The following is a 17969-nucleotide window of genomic DNA, read 5'->3' as shown; positions in this document are numbered from 1 at the left end:
GTGTAAAGCCTACGTGCTTTATCATTTTAACAATCACTGCAATCACTCAGACAACAAATCCAACAGATAAAGTTGCCAAAAAACTTTTTACAAGCCTCCCGACTTAATTTTTCACTACGATGTATAGAGTTTTCCTTGATTCTATTCATGAACTCTCTCTGGATGTTTTGTAAAACATGCAGTGTTTATTGGATTTGTCTGCACTTAGCTTTGCTTATTTACATCTATAACGGAAGGACAACCCACAACAGAAGGATGTTGTAAAGATGACAGAGAATTCAGTTTTCTGATAAGTTGCTTTTTTTAAGTTTTATTGAAAGCAAGAAAAAAGCCAAGAATTGTCTTGTTCTCTCCCACATAGGATGCCAAGGAACAACGGAAAAGGATTTTATATTTTTCTCTCTAGATTATCAGAGTGAGGTGATCTGAAACTAACTGCTATTTCACCTCATTAAAAAGCGTGAAATCTCAATGTTGCAGCTTTGCTTAACCTTATATTTACGAATTATTTCTGCTAAGGCTACGCTTATGCATAAAATTAAGCAACTAGTACTTTGTAGTAGAGACCAAAAATCAATATGCTATTTGGTAGCTGTATGGTAGATGTCGATTCCCATTTTTAAAGTTGAGATACCAAGCTTTATAAAGGTTCTTGCCTGCTCTTCTTGTATTTTTACCTACCTCTTTAGTTCCAACTTAGCATCTGCTCTATGTTCACAACAAGTATGAGCAAATAACATCGACTTTCTGCAAGGATAGCAGCTGCAAGGAAGGTGTTAACAACCATAAAATCATTGTCTGAGTGATTCTTGCTCTATCTGATTTAAATTTAGTGTAAAAGTGTATGCTTTACTGACCTACAGCATGTACACTGGGTAAAGCCAGATTCCTTGAACATCAGTGGCAAACCCTATATACCTAACTAAGCCAAGGTTTTGATCGCTTTCTGCTATAAAATTAATATTAAACTTTTTCAAAGCAGGTTAATAAATAACAGGTAGTTTTGACATCTCCCAATCACAAACTTCTGGCTCATGCCAACATATAACAGGAAAATATGCTTCCATCAACTCAATAGCGATGGGAAAAGGTCAATGCAACCATACTGACATCCTATACATATGTATTTTCATTCGGAAGTTATTTTGATAAGTTTAGTATCCTGATATGAGTCATTATATGCTAAAATTAAAACTTATATAAATTTACAGCACGCAGATGACTTGAAGTTGAAATGCTCCTATAAACACCTCCAAGGTCCGGGGTTTGTCCGCCCCTCCCTTGCTGCTCCATATGGATGCTATACATGCAGGACCTAAGGGTTTATTTAGTAAGTTTTCAGTTTAAGGTTCCTTAGAACCTAATTTTTGCAATACTGACTTCTAATGCCTTCCTTCTTTCATCTTCAACAACTGAGTAAATACTATCAATTGCTAGGAAAGTTGGCTCTTTCCCTTAATAGCATCTACCTTCTTCACTTGATTTCCTTGATCTACAGGAACCAAACCATCTTCTCCGCAGGAAAATCTGACAGTGTAGGAAGGAGCCAAGTAATATACACCTTACAAGTATTTTTCTTGTATTCTTCTTTCCCTAAGCTTTTCTCCAATGAACGTAGCCACTTTTAAACACAGTTCTCAAACTGTCAATAAGAAAATGGCCATCAAACATACTTAAACTGGATTGTCCCAGCTTTAAATGGCAAAGTTTATACATAATTTAAAGTATATTCTTCTTCAAAAGTTCAAAAGGTTTAATTGAAGCTGTATATATGTATTCCTTTAACTCCTGAAGCACAAAGGGCAGGACCACATACAGTACTGCTTGGCAAGTTAAACAAAAGTTCTGAACTATTCAAGACAATAAAAAAGGCTTAGTAAAATACCACCATGAATCATTATTTGAAAACAAGCCAACAGCTAATTTAGAGCAGACTAATATTATTTCAAGATCCTTCACAAGTCTAAAACCATTAGTCTTTTTTCTTTTCTTGGTAATTACAGTGAAATTAATAGATATGTTCTGGGATTTAAATGATGACTAGAGTAGTTTTCAGCATTTTTACTGGCAAAAAGTTCCTTCCTTAGAAATATTTTATTTCAAAGCTGTTTTTATTACACTTCCCAGTTGAATGGAGCAACGCAAGGTCACGGTCACATCTTGTATTTCTCTGACAGACAGGAAATTAACACGACCCAAGAAATCACAACATACACACAAGAAAAACCCTGTCCCGTGATACCAAAGAGAATGAAAGACATGTACAAGAGCACCTATTTTTATCAAGGTATTTCTCCACAGAGCCTGAAACCCATGTTGTTATAGGCCTTAATGACTGACATAAAGCACACGTGAGTTGGACTCGGGAACGGCGAGACTTCAGGCTGTCATATATCATGCCTGAACTGGTACATGCTTCAGTCTTCCTTCCTGTGCAGATGTAAGGATTTGTGAATGTGAGTCACCGGGGGGGTCATTTTCGCTCTCAGAAACCCTCCTTTGACCGGAGAGCTTTTTTGAAGATAGTCTACAAGCCCTTAAAGTTTCTCCAAATTATTAGACTGACTACAGGGACAAACACTAGTTTTTATCTCTCTACATATTTATCTCTTACAGCAAATGAAAACACTGTTACTTAAGCAATTTTGTTCTAAATTTAGCTTTGGACATACATTTCAGCATTGAGCTGCTGTTCCAATGTCTGTGAATTTAGTCACTTGGAATGTCATAATTTTTAAATGATATAAAACAAGTGTATATTTAACACAATTAAAAGATTTAAAAGGATTTACTAAGTAATTACAAAAAGAAGGCTCTCTAGCTTACGTGACGTAGATGAAAAACTGCACCTATATAATGCCACAACACCTCCTGTACCTCCTGAGATTAAATTTATTTGCTCAGTAAGAAGCAAGCAAAAAAGGGAATATTTACTGAACATTTAAAGGTTTTCAGTATTGTAGCTAAGACCCCCAAAACCGCACTGCAAGATTAAACAGACCATAAAACAGATTTAAAATAATCAAAACCGTTCAGCAAAAAGTTAGCAAGAGTTCATCCACTTGACTGAATAAATTAAACATCCTACAAACTGAAATATAACACAAGAATTTTGTGGAAAGGTATCCCATTAACATCACAGAAAATACTGGAAAAGTGGGCGAACTGACGCATGTAAGCTCTTCTAGTCCAGTACACTAAACTATTTATGATTTTATTAAAAAAATACCCAAACCAGAAAATGATTTCCAGACAGAGAGGCCAGGCTTTCTGAAACGCAATCAGTACTTAGGATTTCTACCTGTAACTTCCATTCTCTGTACTGATCTTTTAGTGGTACCATCTCATTTCTATTCTGCATGAATAGTCAAAGCTTCAAGAGCTTTCTTTATTCAGCAGATATGCTGAGCAGAAATCTCAGAGCAATCTTAGCGTAGCAAAAGCAATGCCAAATTGCTCAGGTGTCCTCTGCATTTCCCTTTTGGATTGTGTTTGAGTTTGGTTTTTTTTTTTGGTTTTTTTTTTTGTTTTACTGTTCAAGCATCACTGACTACATAAAAGCACGTATATCAACTATTACTTACTAGGAGATGAAGATGACATTGAAATATCATCAGAGAGCAAGGACAAGTGATTTTGGAAGGAGCTGGAGAAAGAGACAATTCTGACAACTAACAAAGAGCTTTCCAAAGCTGATGTTCCTCACTCTGCACTTTCCCCCCCATCATAAGGAAGACTGAAAAATTTTAAGAAGTAGGAACATCCAAATCTTTCAAAGCCCATCTCTTTAAGAGTGCTGAAAATCTGGTCACTGGCCACGTTTAGTTTAGACTTTCACTCTTTGTTGTCTAAGGTTATCTTGTTTCGTATTTGAAGCTTATCACAACCTACCATTAAATGAAAGTACACGAGAACAACTATACACGGTCAAAACATTTCAACAAACTGCCATCAATCTGGCTGTTCTGCATGTTTGCTTTTTTAAGAAAATATACGTATGTAAATGCTCATTTTGAAAGTCATCTCAAAAAACATACCAATTAGTCCTTTCCAAGAATGAACACTGCTGATGCTGGTTTTCCAGTCAATTTAGTACAAAAGAAAGGCATCATGTTTTTAACCAATTCCCCTCCTGTTATCAGCTTTATGTCTTCTGAAGACCACAGTTCAAAGGCCCAGCAGACTGCCAGTCAAGTACTAGCTATTCTGGCGTTCGAGGGAAGGTGAGGGATGCAGGGCACGGGAAATTTATCTTCAAGCACACACAGAACCTGGAGTTTGTAAATGGCAGAGACAAAAGGTCAAAATACGGCCCAGCTGGTAACCGAGCTGCACTTAGACCAGAGCAGGAATCTCCCAAGTCTCTCTTTCCTACTGCAAAGCTTAATTAATACAATTAAAAGCTTGCAAAAATCCCTTGGACTGCCTAATGAATGAGATGATTTTTTTTTTTTTTTTGAGTGCACTTAATATTTTTCTAAGCATGTTATTTTTAATTTGGTCAGCCACTGAATTATAAATGGCATTTTTTATTTGTATCGCGGTCTTTGCATGTCAGATAGGTAGAAAATATTTTATTTAAACAAACTCCATGTAGGAGTTCTTGAGAACAGTTAATGTTGCTGAAATGAGAATATTTCAAAATATTGTATACACATGTATAGATATAATCAGCTCTGCAAGCCACGCAGAAGGTACTAGATAAGGATTATCCTTTTCCTGGAATCAAGCAGAGAGCTGTTTCATAACAAAGTCTTGTTATTAAGATTGGTATTTGGCAAACATTCCCTTGCTTTTTGAAAAAACAAGAGCTTTTTATTTCTTTCTGGTTCTAATCTTTATGCCAAGTAACTAGATGGTAAATATAAAAATGGGTGAGAGGCAGCTATAATGTTCTATCCTCACTTCACAGCTTTTTTGATTTTTAAAAACGAAAGAGATCTCCTTTTTAAAGTATTAAACTCTAAGCATTCAAGTACGTCTGCAATACTGTTTAAACTGTGTGGCACAGAATTCTCTGAGATACAGCAGAGCTCTCAATCCCAGAACCATCCCATAAATCTGCGATGCCAAAACAGTTCAAAAGAAGGCTTAAATCTAACTGAAAGGAAGATGCACAATTAAGTCTGAAGATATTAACGCTTTGCCAGTTACCTGACTCTGAAATACTACGGTTTTTGCCTTGCTGAGAATATAAATCGGTCTGGCCAGTGAAAACTTTGAATCCAGCAATTCAAACTCACTGAGCTTCGGGAGCTAAAATCTCCAAACTGGGCTTTTGGGGGATGAGGAGCGATTTACGTGTATCCCAAAGTTTTAAATCTTAGCCAAACTAATGATTCTGTGAGGCTTTAAACTGTGTCGTCTTCTAGCTTGAAATGACTGTGTGTTCCTGGAGAGACCATCCCACGTGTCCTTTTATCCTGCCCTTTTTTTGCCAGAGAGAATTCAGTTGCTTCAGAAGAGCTCTCTTTACCTATCTGCTTTAACCAAAAGCACTAACAGTATAGTCTTGAAAAGCAAATAGGAGGTGATACAGAGCAGGTCTACACCAAGCCAAGGTTACTCGTCTGAATTTATTGGCTCAATCTTGCAGAAGTGCAAGCCCTACACACACCGGCGGTTTGGAGCAGTCTCCTTACCAGCAGCACCATCAGTTCTTCCGCAGCTCCCTGACCTCTTCTCCCCTACCTTTTGTCTCCAATTCCATAGACCTAAGTTCTCTAAACTGTTATCACCAAAGAGAGCCGGCATCAAGATCAGCAAGGATACAGGTAGCTTTTAAACTGGTGTTTCCCATTAAAAAGTTCACATACAGGTTAGAGAGAAGCCATTCAATGTAGTGGCAAAGACAACAGCCACGCACAGCGCTGTTACCCCACGCTTTCCACAGCCCCGAGACGACTCACTGAATGATCTCTGCACGTTCTTCCTCTTTTGCTCCTACTTCCACACATATTTTCCTATATAAACACCAGACTTTGAAAAATACCAGGAATGATTTGAGGAGTTTTCTGGTTTTACATTTCTTTACCGTAGTCTTTAGTTCTGCTAGAATCTGCAACCCTTCTTTATTTATTTTATCCCCCTTTCATCCCCCTAAACACGCTGCTAGGCTGCAGTTTTACTCTTCCCTAGTGACTCCTAACTCACTGCTTCCAGTGTCAAGTACCAGTCTCCACGCTTCTTCCACTGCTTCCGAAAAACAGCCTTACTGGGTTCTTCTCCCTCGTATCTCCTGCCTGCTCATGAAGGCTGCTGGTGATCACAGAAGGGCAATATTTACCCACCTTCCAGGGGCTCTGAGCCCCACAGGTTTCTTGAGACACATCAGTGCCTTCAGACGAAAAGGGTTACTTCAACATGAGTCCTCCAAAGGGACAGGGTGAAAAAAGATAAAAAGTATCTTCAAATAGTATGTGAAAAGAACTAATCATACCATGCTCCAAACAGGTAAGTTTAGAAACTGTTTGTCAGAAAGCAAGCCAAGTCCCTGGACAATTGCATTCTGATATGGAGAGATGGCTGGAATTTCTCAGGGAGTGTTTGTGCGGTCAAGGTATTATGCCTACTTAAAAAAAAAAAAAAAAAAAAAAAAGAGGTATGAACATGTTTGAATGAACTACATCTTACATATATGCACAAAATAACACAAAAAACTTTGCTCAAGATCTTCCAACCTCAGAAAAATATCTAAAAATCATCAGAATCATTATGACCAAGAGTTAACCTATTTTATCTACTTTTACAATAGAATTTTTTGTCACAATCACATTGTAAACCCCCAACCACTAAAAATATTTTTCTTCATGTCACAAGCCTTTTGCACCAATCCAAAAAAATTACCAGTTGCCCAGACATTCAAGTTATGGCGTACAGATGACATTTCCATGTAATTTAGTCTAAACTTCAAAGGTGAACACACTACAAAATTCCAGATCCAGCCAGCTTTAAGAGGACAGGACAAGTGTGGCATTATTTCAATCTGTCTTCTTTATAGACTCCAATCCCCAACGATATACCAGAGCCACATTCCTTTACCATTAGGTCACTGACAAATGTTAAGCCTTGGGCTTCAGAACCTGACAGAACCTGTCGTGCTGAAATTGGTTACCTGCCCGGAGCTGTGAGCGTTACCGATGGAGTTTGCGAGAGTGTTCGCCCCCCTCTATCTAATCACAGTTTCCCCCCCACTTAAACTTAAAACAATATCTGAATGCAAATTTTAAAAATGCAAATTACCAAAATGAAAACTAGTTATACTGCATACGAATTTAATTATGTGTCGTATGAGAACCCGCATTTTAAATAACCCTGTTAAAACTCACACACGTTATAAAGCTGGATGATTCCCAATTAGCCTTGTACGAAAAACATCTGGAGAAGAAGCTGTTGTGCAGATTATAGGCTCAAAATATTAGTGTGGAACAGAGATCATGTTAAAATATCAGAGACCTAAGTGTTACTCTTCTGTGTACAGGAAGTTAACTGAGCATATGAAAATACGCATTTAACACCTATTCTCTTTAGTGCTGCAAGTAACTACCAACGAGACAGGTTGCTTCTTCCTGAGCATGTACCCATCCAGCTGCAAGGTCACATCCAGTTGCTCCCTGGTTTTACCATTTGTAGGCTATAACATTTAGACACATCTTGTAAAATACTTGGAGAGAAAAGAAGCCTTTGGTTCCATGCTAATAACACAAGTGATAGAGTCGGGCATTGTCTGTTAATGCAGCCGCAGCCAGTTTTGAGTTAAAATGCACCCAGGAAGTCCAGCTTCCCCAAAATGGCATGGGACCTGACTCCTATTTCCCACATGGTTAGAGCTAAAAGCACAGGTAACAGCAATCAGAAGCTGGGTGGCATTTAGAAGATGGACTCATTTAATTTGCTGACCTATGAGGCATATTGCAAGTACCTTTTCGCTAAGAAAATTCAGTTGCCTCAGCTAGAAGGAAGTCCAGAAATTAAACAGTAACCACCTGATACGGGTTCGTAGAGCGTGTTATCACATACAGTTGACTTAATAACTACAGGCGCTTTAAAGGTCAGATTATACCCTTATTTTGACTCCTAACAGATATACAAACATTTACCATAAATCATTATTTATAACTGACATACATTTATGTACAGATGTACACCGTGGTGAGGAAGTGCAAGATAGAAGAAAAAAATCATCTTGGCTCAAGATCCCAACCAGAGCAGTTCAAACAAAGTCTTTGTATTTGTCAAGTGCTACGGAAAACAGGATTTTACTGTATCTGAAAGAACTTTTCACTGTGTTTTTTTTTTTCCTAGACTAAGCACAGAAACACAAACTATGGATCACATTTGTTCCCTTCCTCAAGACTACAGAATACAGATGAAGTTTAACAGTCCTGCTGCACACGGAGAAAAACAGTGACATCAGTGCACCCATTCTGACAGTTTGAAAAGTATGACTGACTGATTCTGTAACAACTCGGCCTCCTGCATACCTTTGCATACAAAATTACATAAAAGTTTTCATCCTTACTTAACATTTAAACAAGCATGGGGTGGAAAAAACATGTCTGATTGTAAGCAGTTCCAACAACTACGATTTTTTCCATTTGTCAGAGGAATAACCGGCAGGGGAAAGCTGATTTGCACTTTGTATTATTATCCTTATTTTCATCTGCTTTCACCTTAAGGAAAAAAGCTTTATTCACTTTGACTTTTTCCACATGACATATTTGTCCCAGTCTGCTATTCTCAGAAGTTTAAAATTAGTTCATGCATTTCATCAAGACAAAATCAGGATAACTGACTGAGAAACACTTGTAGTTCCAGGTTTTTCAGCAAGGATGCAGATGTTGGACAGCAGGGAGAAGGGTAGCTGTTAACTACCCCAGTGAAAATTCACCCACTTTGGCCCAATTGCAACTCAGAAAAAAATAATCTTGCACAAAAGCTTAGAAGTGTCTTACTGCAACGGGGAATTTGATTTTCAGAAATTGCCTCTTGAATTGACTGATTTTGCCCAGGACCAGCAAGCTGTAGAAGATTCTCCTTGTGGCTGGACTACTGTCCCTGGAGTTCCAAAGCCAACAGATATAGAGACGAAAGTTTGTATGAAGTAGAGGATAGAAAGGATTAAAGCCTGGAACAATTCAAAATTTCTCAACCCGTGCACAACTTTGAAGTTTAAGAGATACATACACTGAAATGACACAGAGGCAACTCACTGAACAGCCAACCTGAGAAAGAAAAACCTCTTATAAATAGAATCGTTGAAAGTATTTTTCAATGCATCTCTTTGAGGAAATACGGGTCTTGATTTGACCATGCAAACACACCAGTTCTTTCAGTGTTTTCTTAGCTATATCTGTATTGGTTTATTTCACACAATGTAAGTGCACACTGTTTCATAAAAGAGTTAAAAAGCTTCCAAAGAATCCCCAAGAAAAAAAAAACAGCCTTTTTTCCCCCCAGAAAGAACTAATTCAGGAATATTCATGTAGTACAGCAAAACTAATTTCCTGACTTGGTTTCTTCTGACAAAAAAAAAAGTTGGTAATGCATCAAAGATTAACTTGTAAAAACACTGGGGAAGAAATTTGGTTCATCTTCCTTTTTGATCTTCTCTTCTTAGAAAATGAGATAGTTATGGAAAAGGTTACACGTACTGAGAACTAATGCAGTCTGCTTACCTTATCCTGGCTATGTGCTGCTGCACAGGCTGATGCTGAAAATGGTCAGGCCACTGCTGGTGAAGGCAGAAGGACGGGGAGGGCTGAAGACAGCAGGCAGGCTGATAGACAGGGGGATGTTTTTGGCAAATAGAGGCTGAATACTCAGAATGTGGCTGCACGCAGCATGAGGTCATGGGAGACGGTGCTGAGCTGCCAACCACAGAGTGACATTCTTGCTTGCTATTATGGCTGCTTAAGGAATGATGGTATGGACAGGGGTGGCAGCATTGCGACAACATTTGCTGAGTTCTTTGGTTGTCTAAAGGCAGAAAGGATGGTTTGATTGTACCATTAAGTTGCAGGCAGCCGTTTGGACTCGCTTTTGCTCTTGGTGGTTCCTTGGATGGGAGCTGTTGGACCGCAACATCTCCATCAGTAGCTGCAACAATACCTGGGCCAGTAGCATTGGACAAGATGCTGCCATTGCTGAGAACCACAGGGTCACTGACGCTGCTCATAGCCATGCTCCAAGCTCTCGATGGATACCTGATGTTCCTGAAGAAACAAATAAAGCAAAGGTTATAGAGCTGCAGTGTTTTCAGATGCTCAGAAATAACTTTAGATTAAAATGAGTATAGCTCCTCTCTCATACCCATCTTTCGCAACCCAGGGAAATAGAGAGGAGTCACACAGACGCTGACAAGGAATGTTTTGAAGGACTTTAATTTGTTCAACAAGAAGTTAAGAGTGAAGTTATGTAAATGCTCAGTGATTGAACCAAAATGTAACTCAAGTGAATAGACATTCCACAGTCTCTGGCTCACAGCTAACAAGTAACGGTTGAGATGCACAGGAACAAGATCATTTTGCACAGGACTAAGTAATAGCCGCTACTTATGAGAACAGATTTTGGTAAAAACTGTGTAAGCATCCCCACCTTGCACTGCAATTTGCCTGTGTGCTTTGAAAAGCCAGAAGGAGACAACACCACACTGTGGAGGTTCTTCAGTAATCATTAATGTGCTGGTTTCGGTAACCTCCTTTCCTATGCCTAATTTCTACTGAAAATGAGGCATATTTGTATTTTTTAAGAAATTATTTTAAAATGTCTTATTTAAATAAATCAAGCCACTTCAGTAGACATCTGCCCAAATGTCCGGATCGGAGACTAGGTCTTTAGCAGCATCCCAAAATGAACTGTTACGAATACTAAAAAGATAGAATACAACAACATGTTTTTCCCAAGTTTAAAAAAAAACAAACAATCCCAGGATTCAATTACTACTGATCGAGAAGCTCATGCTTCCAAGTGACGTGCATTCCAAAGGCAGGTAAGAAATGGACTGAGCTGTAAATAAAGGGTATTAGAGATTTTCTCCTGAAGTCTTGTCTTTTTCAAGCAAAATGTAAATAAGTGAAAACTATTAACACTGGAAAGGTGTTGATAGAGTGAGGAGTGAGGAATGGTGAGGAGCTTGGCTCAAAATCAAAACTTGTTTGAGGTGTTCGCAGCAGCCAATTTCCTCCATGTTAAGTATAATTGTGCTTTAATAAGCTTTGAAAATAAGTTGGAGATTATTATTTTGATAAATAACTCAAAAGGTAAAACATCACACTTAAATAAGAATTTGTTTCCCAAGTTCCATGGGGAGGAGGGAGGAGGAGAAAGGAGAACGAGGAAGAAAGAACACTAATTACATACTATTTAGAAGAATAAAACAACACATGCTTAAAGAACAGAATCAGTTAATTACAACTGCTTTGGCTAATTTAGTGTTACCTTTTTGATACTGAATTTAATCAACATAAAGCCAAGTCTAGATGGCAAGGCTTGCATTACGGACACTGAACTCTGCAGAAAGACACAACATGCAGATTAAGACAGATAAGCAAGGAAGTTTCTGACTCTTTTTCTTCCCCAATACCTTCCCCGAGCACTCAGAGAGCTAAGCCTGCCCAGCCAGCTGAGCTATTTAATTGCCTGAATGCTAATTCTGAGCAGAAAGTGCTTTGCAGAGTGGAATGCTCCCCCCTGGAAGCCCCCCCGTGCAGCGCCTCCCCTAGACATAGCTAAATCCTTCACTTCTGAAACCAAAATTAATCCTCTGCTATTTGTTCTAGATCATGTGCAGAGCCAGATGCCCTGGGAAATCACTTCTATTTAGATAGCCCCTCAGAACAGCAGAATACGCTGCATATTTTTTCCAGCCCCCAATTCCACACATTCCTGCCGGGTGCCCCCTCCCCTGGCCCAGGCAAGCCGAGCCCATGGAGGGGAGTAAATTCAAGTGGCTGGCTGAACCGCGTCTCGGTCTGAAGAGACACAGCAGCCATGTGAAACGCCACCGTGTTTGAACAGCCTGGCTTTCCCTCCCACCGCAGGGCAGCCTCAAAGCCCACTGGAGCGGACAGAGTGAGAGCTGGACATCGAGGCAGAGAGAGCTCCTCTCAAGGCGCCTAGCAGCATTTTTGGGAATTGCTGGTTGCTTATTTTCACGTTTCCTCACATCAGAGACAGGTTTGTGCAGTGATGATCTTACAGCTCTGTTTCTAAGTTAGTTTGACGCATCCGTATCGTCACTTGAAACTGCTGTACACTGATCACAGTTACCGTCCCACAGGCTATTATAACTGAAGATAAGGTATGGAGACACTGCAAATACCTAGGCCCTTCCAGAAGACAGATGCACCATCCTCTTGCTTTAAGCCCAGAGCGACCCGCAGCGTGCAGCAACTGAGATAACAGGACGTCATTTTCAGCAGCTGTTTCAAATCACTTTATAAAGGAAAATCACACATTTATGGGCAAGGCACGCATGTGCCAAACGGAGATGGGAGCTGGGCAGTGCCAACACAGGCACCCAGGCTGGGGACCTCCAGCGCATCCCTGCCCCTCATAAACGCTGACATGGGAATTACAGCTTTTGTTGCATAAAGCCCAAGCCCGTTTAACACGATCAAAGGTTAAATGCTTTATTTTCAACAGATATAATATCTACCTGTATGCCTTTCAATTTAAACAGTCTTCAGAAAGACTCTTTAGAAATTAGTAAATTCAAGGAAAAGCCAAAGATCACCATCATCAGCACCACAACATATAATTCTGCCTTTATTCTCCTTTTGAACAAGCTAGAAAAATTTTAACAGATCACGCTGATTCTTTCTTTCTTCCTAAGACTTGAGAAACTACTAAGTTCTGTCCATTTTCATGGAGTCTTTGAGAAAGGCAATGGAAGCACCTGCTTACCTTGAAGCTCTTTCAGAGCCATATTAAGGTAAGCCAGAGCACTCCGCATGCTGAAGGTAACTGTCTGATTCAGTATTTTATTCAATCACAGTTAAGCACTGGGACTCAAACCAATTCTCCAGCATTTTAATTTGGTTTAGTAGCTTTTTCTTAAACAAATGTGATATCGTTGATGTCACTTGACAAGTCTAATGTTATCCGAGTTCTGCTTCACTCATGTTTAAGAGTATTAAAAACTATGTACTATGATACTTCATTTGTGTCACGCTCTGTACCAGCGACTGAAACTCCACAGACAGCAAAACTTCACCTGCAGCTGTCGCACCAAAATATAGTATTAGATTATATTCTTCTCTTTCTGCTGTATTTCATCTCCTCTGCCACAGCTGCAGTGACTGGGAACTTACTGAGAGAAGCAATAATGCCCCAAGGAAACAGTTAACTGAGAATCTCTGTTTTAGAGAATGCACAAATAAGCCAGTTTAAATGCAACAAATAAAAGCACAGTAAGATTTTAATAACACATGGATCTGAGAAATCAAAGAACCTGTTCATCATGAAAAAAAAAATCTAAAACTAGGAATCTTTGAAAACACAATCTTTGAGAATTCTGAATTCTTTCAATGCTGAAGTTTATTTTTGCTGCATTCCCCAGAATTGTTTAGGATTTGGTGTTCTTCAACAGAGTAGGGTTTTCAGACTTACACCAATTTACACCTGAAGGCTTTGAAGCAGTGGACGGGTATTCTGAATAATAAGGTTGCACATAATATAGGTTTTCATATAGGCAGCTCTACTTAACAGAAGATTAAATACAATTAGAAAAAGTGCTAACTTACATGTTTAATCCATCACACTTAGGTTTCCACCTCTCTAGCTGGACACAAGGTATTTTAAATGTTAACATCTATTTAGAAATTATGCCAGCTGGACCGCTAAGGAAAGAAAACCAGAATTTATCTTTAATTACTGCAGGCTTGGTAACAGTAACTGCTAAGAAAGCACTTCAGCCATGCAGTTCAGCACACCAGCTTGGAAGAGTGTCGTATCTGGGAAGTACCACAGCCCGCAGAGGCAAGGTTACTTGGTGACAGTTTTATAGAGTAATCCCTCTATTATTTGTGGAGCTAACAATGAACCCAGCTTACCCCGCAGACATCAGCCATCTGCACCGCAAGCCCTTCAGGAAATAAAGTAATGCTGTACCACGCTGAAACTATGTAGGATTTGGTGTTGCCTAACTAGCGTGGTCTTTTTAGGGCTGGATTAAGTTCACCTGTTCCTTTGGCTGCAACTGAAAGAATTTTTCTTTGCTTTAAAGTTTCTTTAAAAAAAACACCAACCAAAAAAACAGACTTAAAAAAACATTGGTTCAACAAATCCCATCTGGACTCATAATGCCTGCAATTGAGAATGACAGAAGTGCACATTCAAGAGGGAATGATGTAGTGGAAATTTAGTACAACCTCGTATATTAGTACAAATAATTTATAGATCTTCAGAAGATGACAGAGTACAGCTAAACGTTGAGGGTTGTTTTAACCATATAATGGCCTTGTAGTCCCTTAAGACACTGAAGTTTTTCAATGTGGCAAATGGGTTACCTGGTCTCAATCTGTAAACCCGGTTCAATCCCCTCCCAGACTCTGTTTTCTGTGCCAGTCAGTGCACAGCCACTCTTCAAGGCAGGTTTTCTCCTCATCCCCATCCCCAAAATTCTTGGCATCTTTTCTTTTTCTCAGTGCTTGCAGGAGTAACAGGTGGTGCCTGGTGTTTTGATACTGGATTTTATGGGAGACATCTAGTTATCTATCACTGCAATGGTCTTTAGCAAGTCAAACAGCTTTTTAATGTTTTATGGTTGTTGATCTCCATTTTGGCTCTCAGCTAGGCATTTTTCAAATTCTCTAGCTCTTACTCCTATGTGTTCAGATGTGGTGCTTGGTTTCTCTCAATACCCTGATTCTTGCTTTGCCATTTCAGCTCTTAACCACTAGTCTTCCTGGAAAAGCTTTCACTATACAAAAGATAGGCGCTTACTAGAACAAGCCTTCCCTGTCCTTTCCACCACTTTTTCAAATATTTAAAGTATATTTTAAAAGTATATATTTTGTCTTCAAGAAGATTCTCTACGTAAGAAAAAAAGAATTCATTTTATCAGCACACCAGTTTAGGTGACACACTTATTAATGCAACCGCTTCACTTTGAGGATTGCTAACGAGCAGATTTTCAGCAATCTAAGTGTTTTTCCCCACGCAGCAGTAGTTAGAAGACAATTACAAAGCAGAGGAGACTTTCAGAAGGGAAGTTTCCCCTCTTCCATTTGGTAGCAAGTGCTTGGAGAGCCAGCCAGCCCTTCCATCCCTCTCCGTGGCAAGTGTTTCTAGAGCCAGCCAGCCCTTCCATCCCTCTCTGCAGCCCAAGAGGTTCAGAAGCTGTCCCGTCCCAAATCTGAGACAACCTGAGTTAATTTCCCGCATCTCAGGCTGGCCCGGGAATGGCAATTGCTGTGACAGGGAGTTTCCAGATGTCACCGTGCCAGGACCACAGCTCATGCTCCAGATGAGCACTGGAGAACCAGTGTTGCCAAACTGGCAGACAAACCGGCCCACCAGCAGCAGCCATGGGGTGAGGGAGCAGGGAAAGACTGCAAAGAGTGGGAAAAAGAGTGTCCTCCAGAACTTCAGAAATAGATTGTGCTTTGCTTTTAAGCTAAAGTTACTTCTCCTGGCACAAACAGTAAAACGACAGCAGACCACTTACAGAAATCAATTGCAGTGCTTTAACTACAAAGTCTTTTTAAAGTCAGAATTCACAATAAATAATTAAACTATAGATAGAAGCAGCACCAACAAGGAGATCTGAAAATTCTTCCACAAATTTTGTTATTCCTCTAAAGTTTTATTAAAAGAAACAATAAAGCATATATATGCAGGGGAAATGGTAAAAAAAATGTATTATAAAAATCTGAAAAAGCTTAAAATACTCTGAGTTTTGGAAAGAGATACAGCTACAAACAGAAATGACTGCAAGAAAAAATACTACTTTGAGAAAAAAAGTGTGCATAGTTCTGGAAAGCGGGTATACACCAGCACAGTTTAAAGGCATGGAAAGCTGCTAAAAAAAAAATCCCAAACCCAAACGCTGCTTACAACTGCAACACTGTCATCACACTAAATCTTATTTACACAACTTACTGACTTTCCGTGACCATATGAAAGACATTTAAGTTTTGTAGTTGGAAATATTCTGATCCAAAATAGCTCTAATCCTGCTTACACAGAGCGGCGGAAACCAAAATATGTCTCTTTCTAGATGTAAAAGGAGTTACTTGCATTGAAAGTTCCACAGGTTTTTACTTCATCGTGCTGGGGGATTAACATTCAAATTATTACAGCTGTGAAGGGACACAAAAGCACTACTCTTGAGCACACAGCTCCAGCAATACCTACCGTCACCCTGACTATATCAGCATTACCCAAGAAGTTAAGAAACCTCTCGACCAGCTGTTTAGAAGCAGATTTTTTGTTTTCTGTCCAAATTTAAAAGCTATGTTTGAACATCTTTAAGGAATCTGTTACTAACAATAGCGGTTTTTTCTTCATATTTTAATAGAAGCACTAACATAATTTTACAACTACTGTATATTAACCAAGCAAGTGAGAATGCCACGGCACATCAAGCAGGTATACGCCAGCAAACACGCCTATTTGATAAACACACTTTGTGTTTAGCTCCAGAGAACACAGCAAAGCGGTTTTACACTAGCAGTCCAACAATCATTTTCTTCGAAAGCTAAACAGGCGAGAACGGATTCCGCCCCAACCTCCCCCCCCTCTCCGCTTTCCGAAGTGTATGTTGGCTTTAAGTCTCCTATTTTGCCGAGCCAAACGATAAGCCTCATATACCACTTTTATAATAGCGCATCTGCTGAAGTAGCCTGATCTGGAGCCGGGGAGAGGCGTTTTCCTTTCTCAGCAGCCCTTTAGCGCTGGCAGGCTCCTGGTCTAAGCTCTCCGGCACCTCTTCCCAGCTGTAGGCTTTTACAAGCCCAGGAGCCTACTTGCATTACAAAGCAGCATTTAAGTGTAAATAAACAGAAGGTACACAATAGTCTTAGTTAAGCCCATACCCTAATGCTTTCTGAAAGCCCGAGTTGTTCCAGCTGCAACCCAAGATACACTCCAGGAACGCCACGGTCAGATTTGGGGAAATCCAACACAACGCACTCCTTAACGCTTACCAGAGCCGAGCCGGAGCAGCAGGATGGAGACGCCAGCCCCCTCCCGATCCAGGTAGCCCCCCCGCCCCAGGAGCCGGTCCCGCTCCGCCGCTCGCTCCGACACCGTCCCGCAGCGGGGAACAACGCACCGAGCCCTGCCGCCGTGCGGGGCCGGGGCAGCCCCTCCCGGCGGCAGGGCAGGGACCCGGCAACGACCCGCCGGCTCCTCCCTCCCGCTGCCGCGGGAGCCCCGGGGCCGCTCCCCGCCCTCGGTTCCAGCCCCTTTTTGGATCCCGCTCCGTTAAGGCTGGTGCGCACAGAGGCGAAGAGCCGCGCTCTTGAGGCTTCGCCCCCGGGACCTGCAGCCGCGGAGCCGCCGGGCTCCTCTTCCAGCTCCAACACGCGTGGAGACGTGGGAAGGACAAGCGGCATCACCTCTGCCACCAGCGTTATTGAAACGGAAAGAGCTGAGGGAGGCAGGACGCTGAAAATAGAAACCGAGTGTCATCGGGAGTGTTTTTCCGAACTCACTTCAGCCCTCATTAGATCCTGGCAGCGTGTCCTGTCCCCCAGCCTCAAACTCTTACTTCATCCCTTGGCTGTCAGGCATTTCTTACAAAATATCTCTTTGTAGCTACAAATCTCCGACACTTCAGCAACCCCCCAAAAAAACCACTTGGAAAAAACAAGGCTTTTCCCCCCACCGGATTGTAAAATATTTGTACCTAAAATGCCTTTTCTTGAGCTTCAGTCACTCCTGAGCACTTCAGAACCTGGGAGTCCAAAAGTAAACACCTCCACGTACTCCTCAGATACATTTTCTTTTAGAAGACTTCATAA

The 17969-nt window shown here is 40.5% G+C and overlaps 1 protein-coding gene across 1 annotated transcript in view; it reads right to left on the bottom strand.

Annotated features, from left to right (window-relative positions):
• The window catches only part of DISP1 (dispatched RND transporter family member 1), a 30215-nt gene extending 20032 nt beyond the window's left edge, over window positions 1–10183 (bottom strand). Inside the window, exon 1 of the mRNA XM_074168868.1 lies at window positions 9678–10183. Coding sequence (XP_074024969.1) covers window positions 9678–10183 — 506 coding nt within the window. The remainder of the gene's footprint in view (window positions 1–9677) is intronic.
• Between the last annotated feature and the right edge of the window lie 7786 nt (window positions 10184–17969).

Source organism: Numenius arquata, chromosome 2, assembly GCF_964106895.1.
Source record: "Numenius arquata chromosome 2, bNumArq3.hap1.1, whole genome shotgun sequence".
Classification (NCBI taxonomy): Eukaryota; Metazoa; Chordata; class Aves; order Charadriiformes; family Scolopacidae; genus Numenius; species Numenius arquata.
This window is presented reverse-complemented; position numbering and strand designations above follow the sequence as displayed.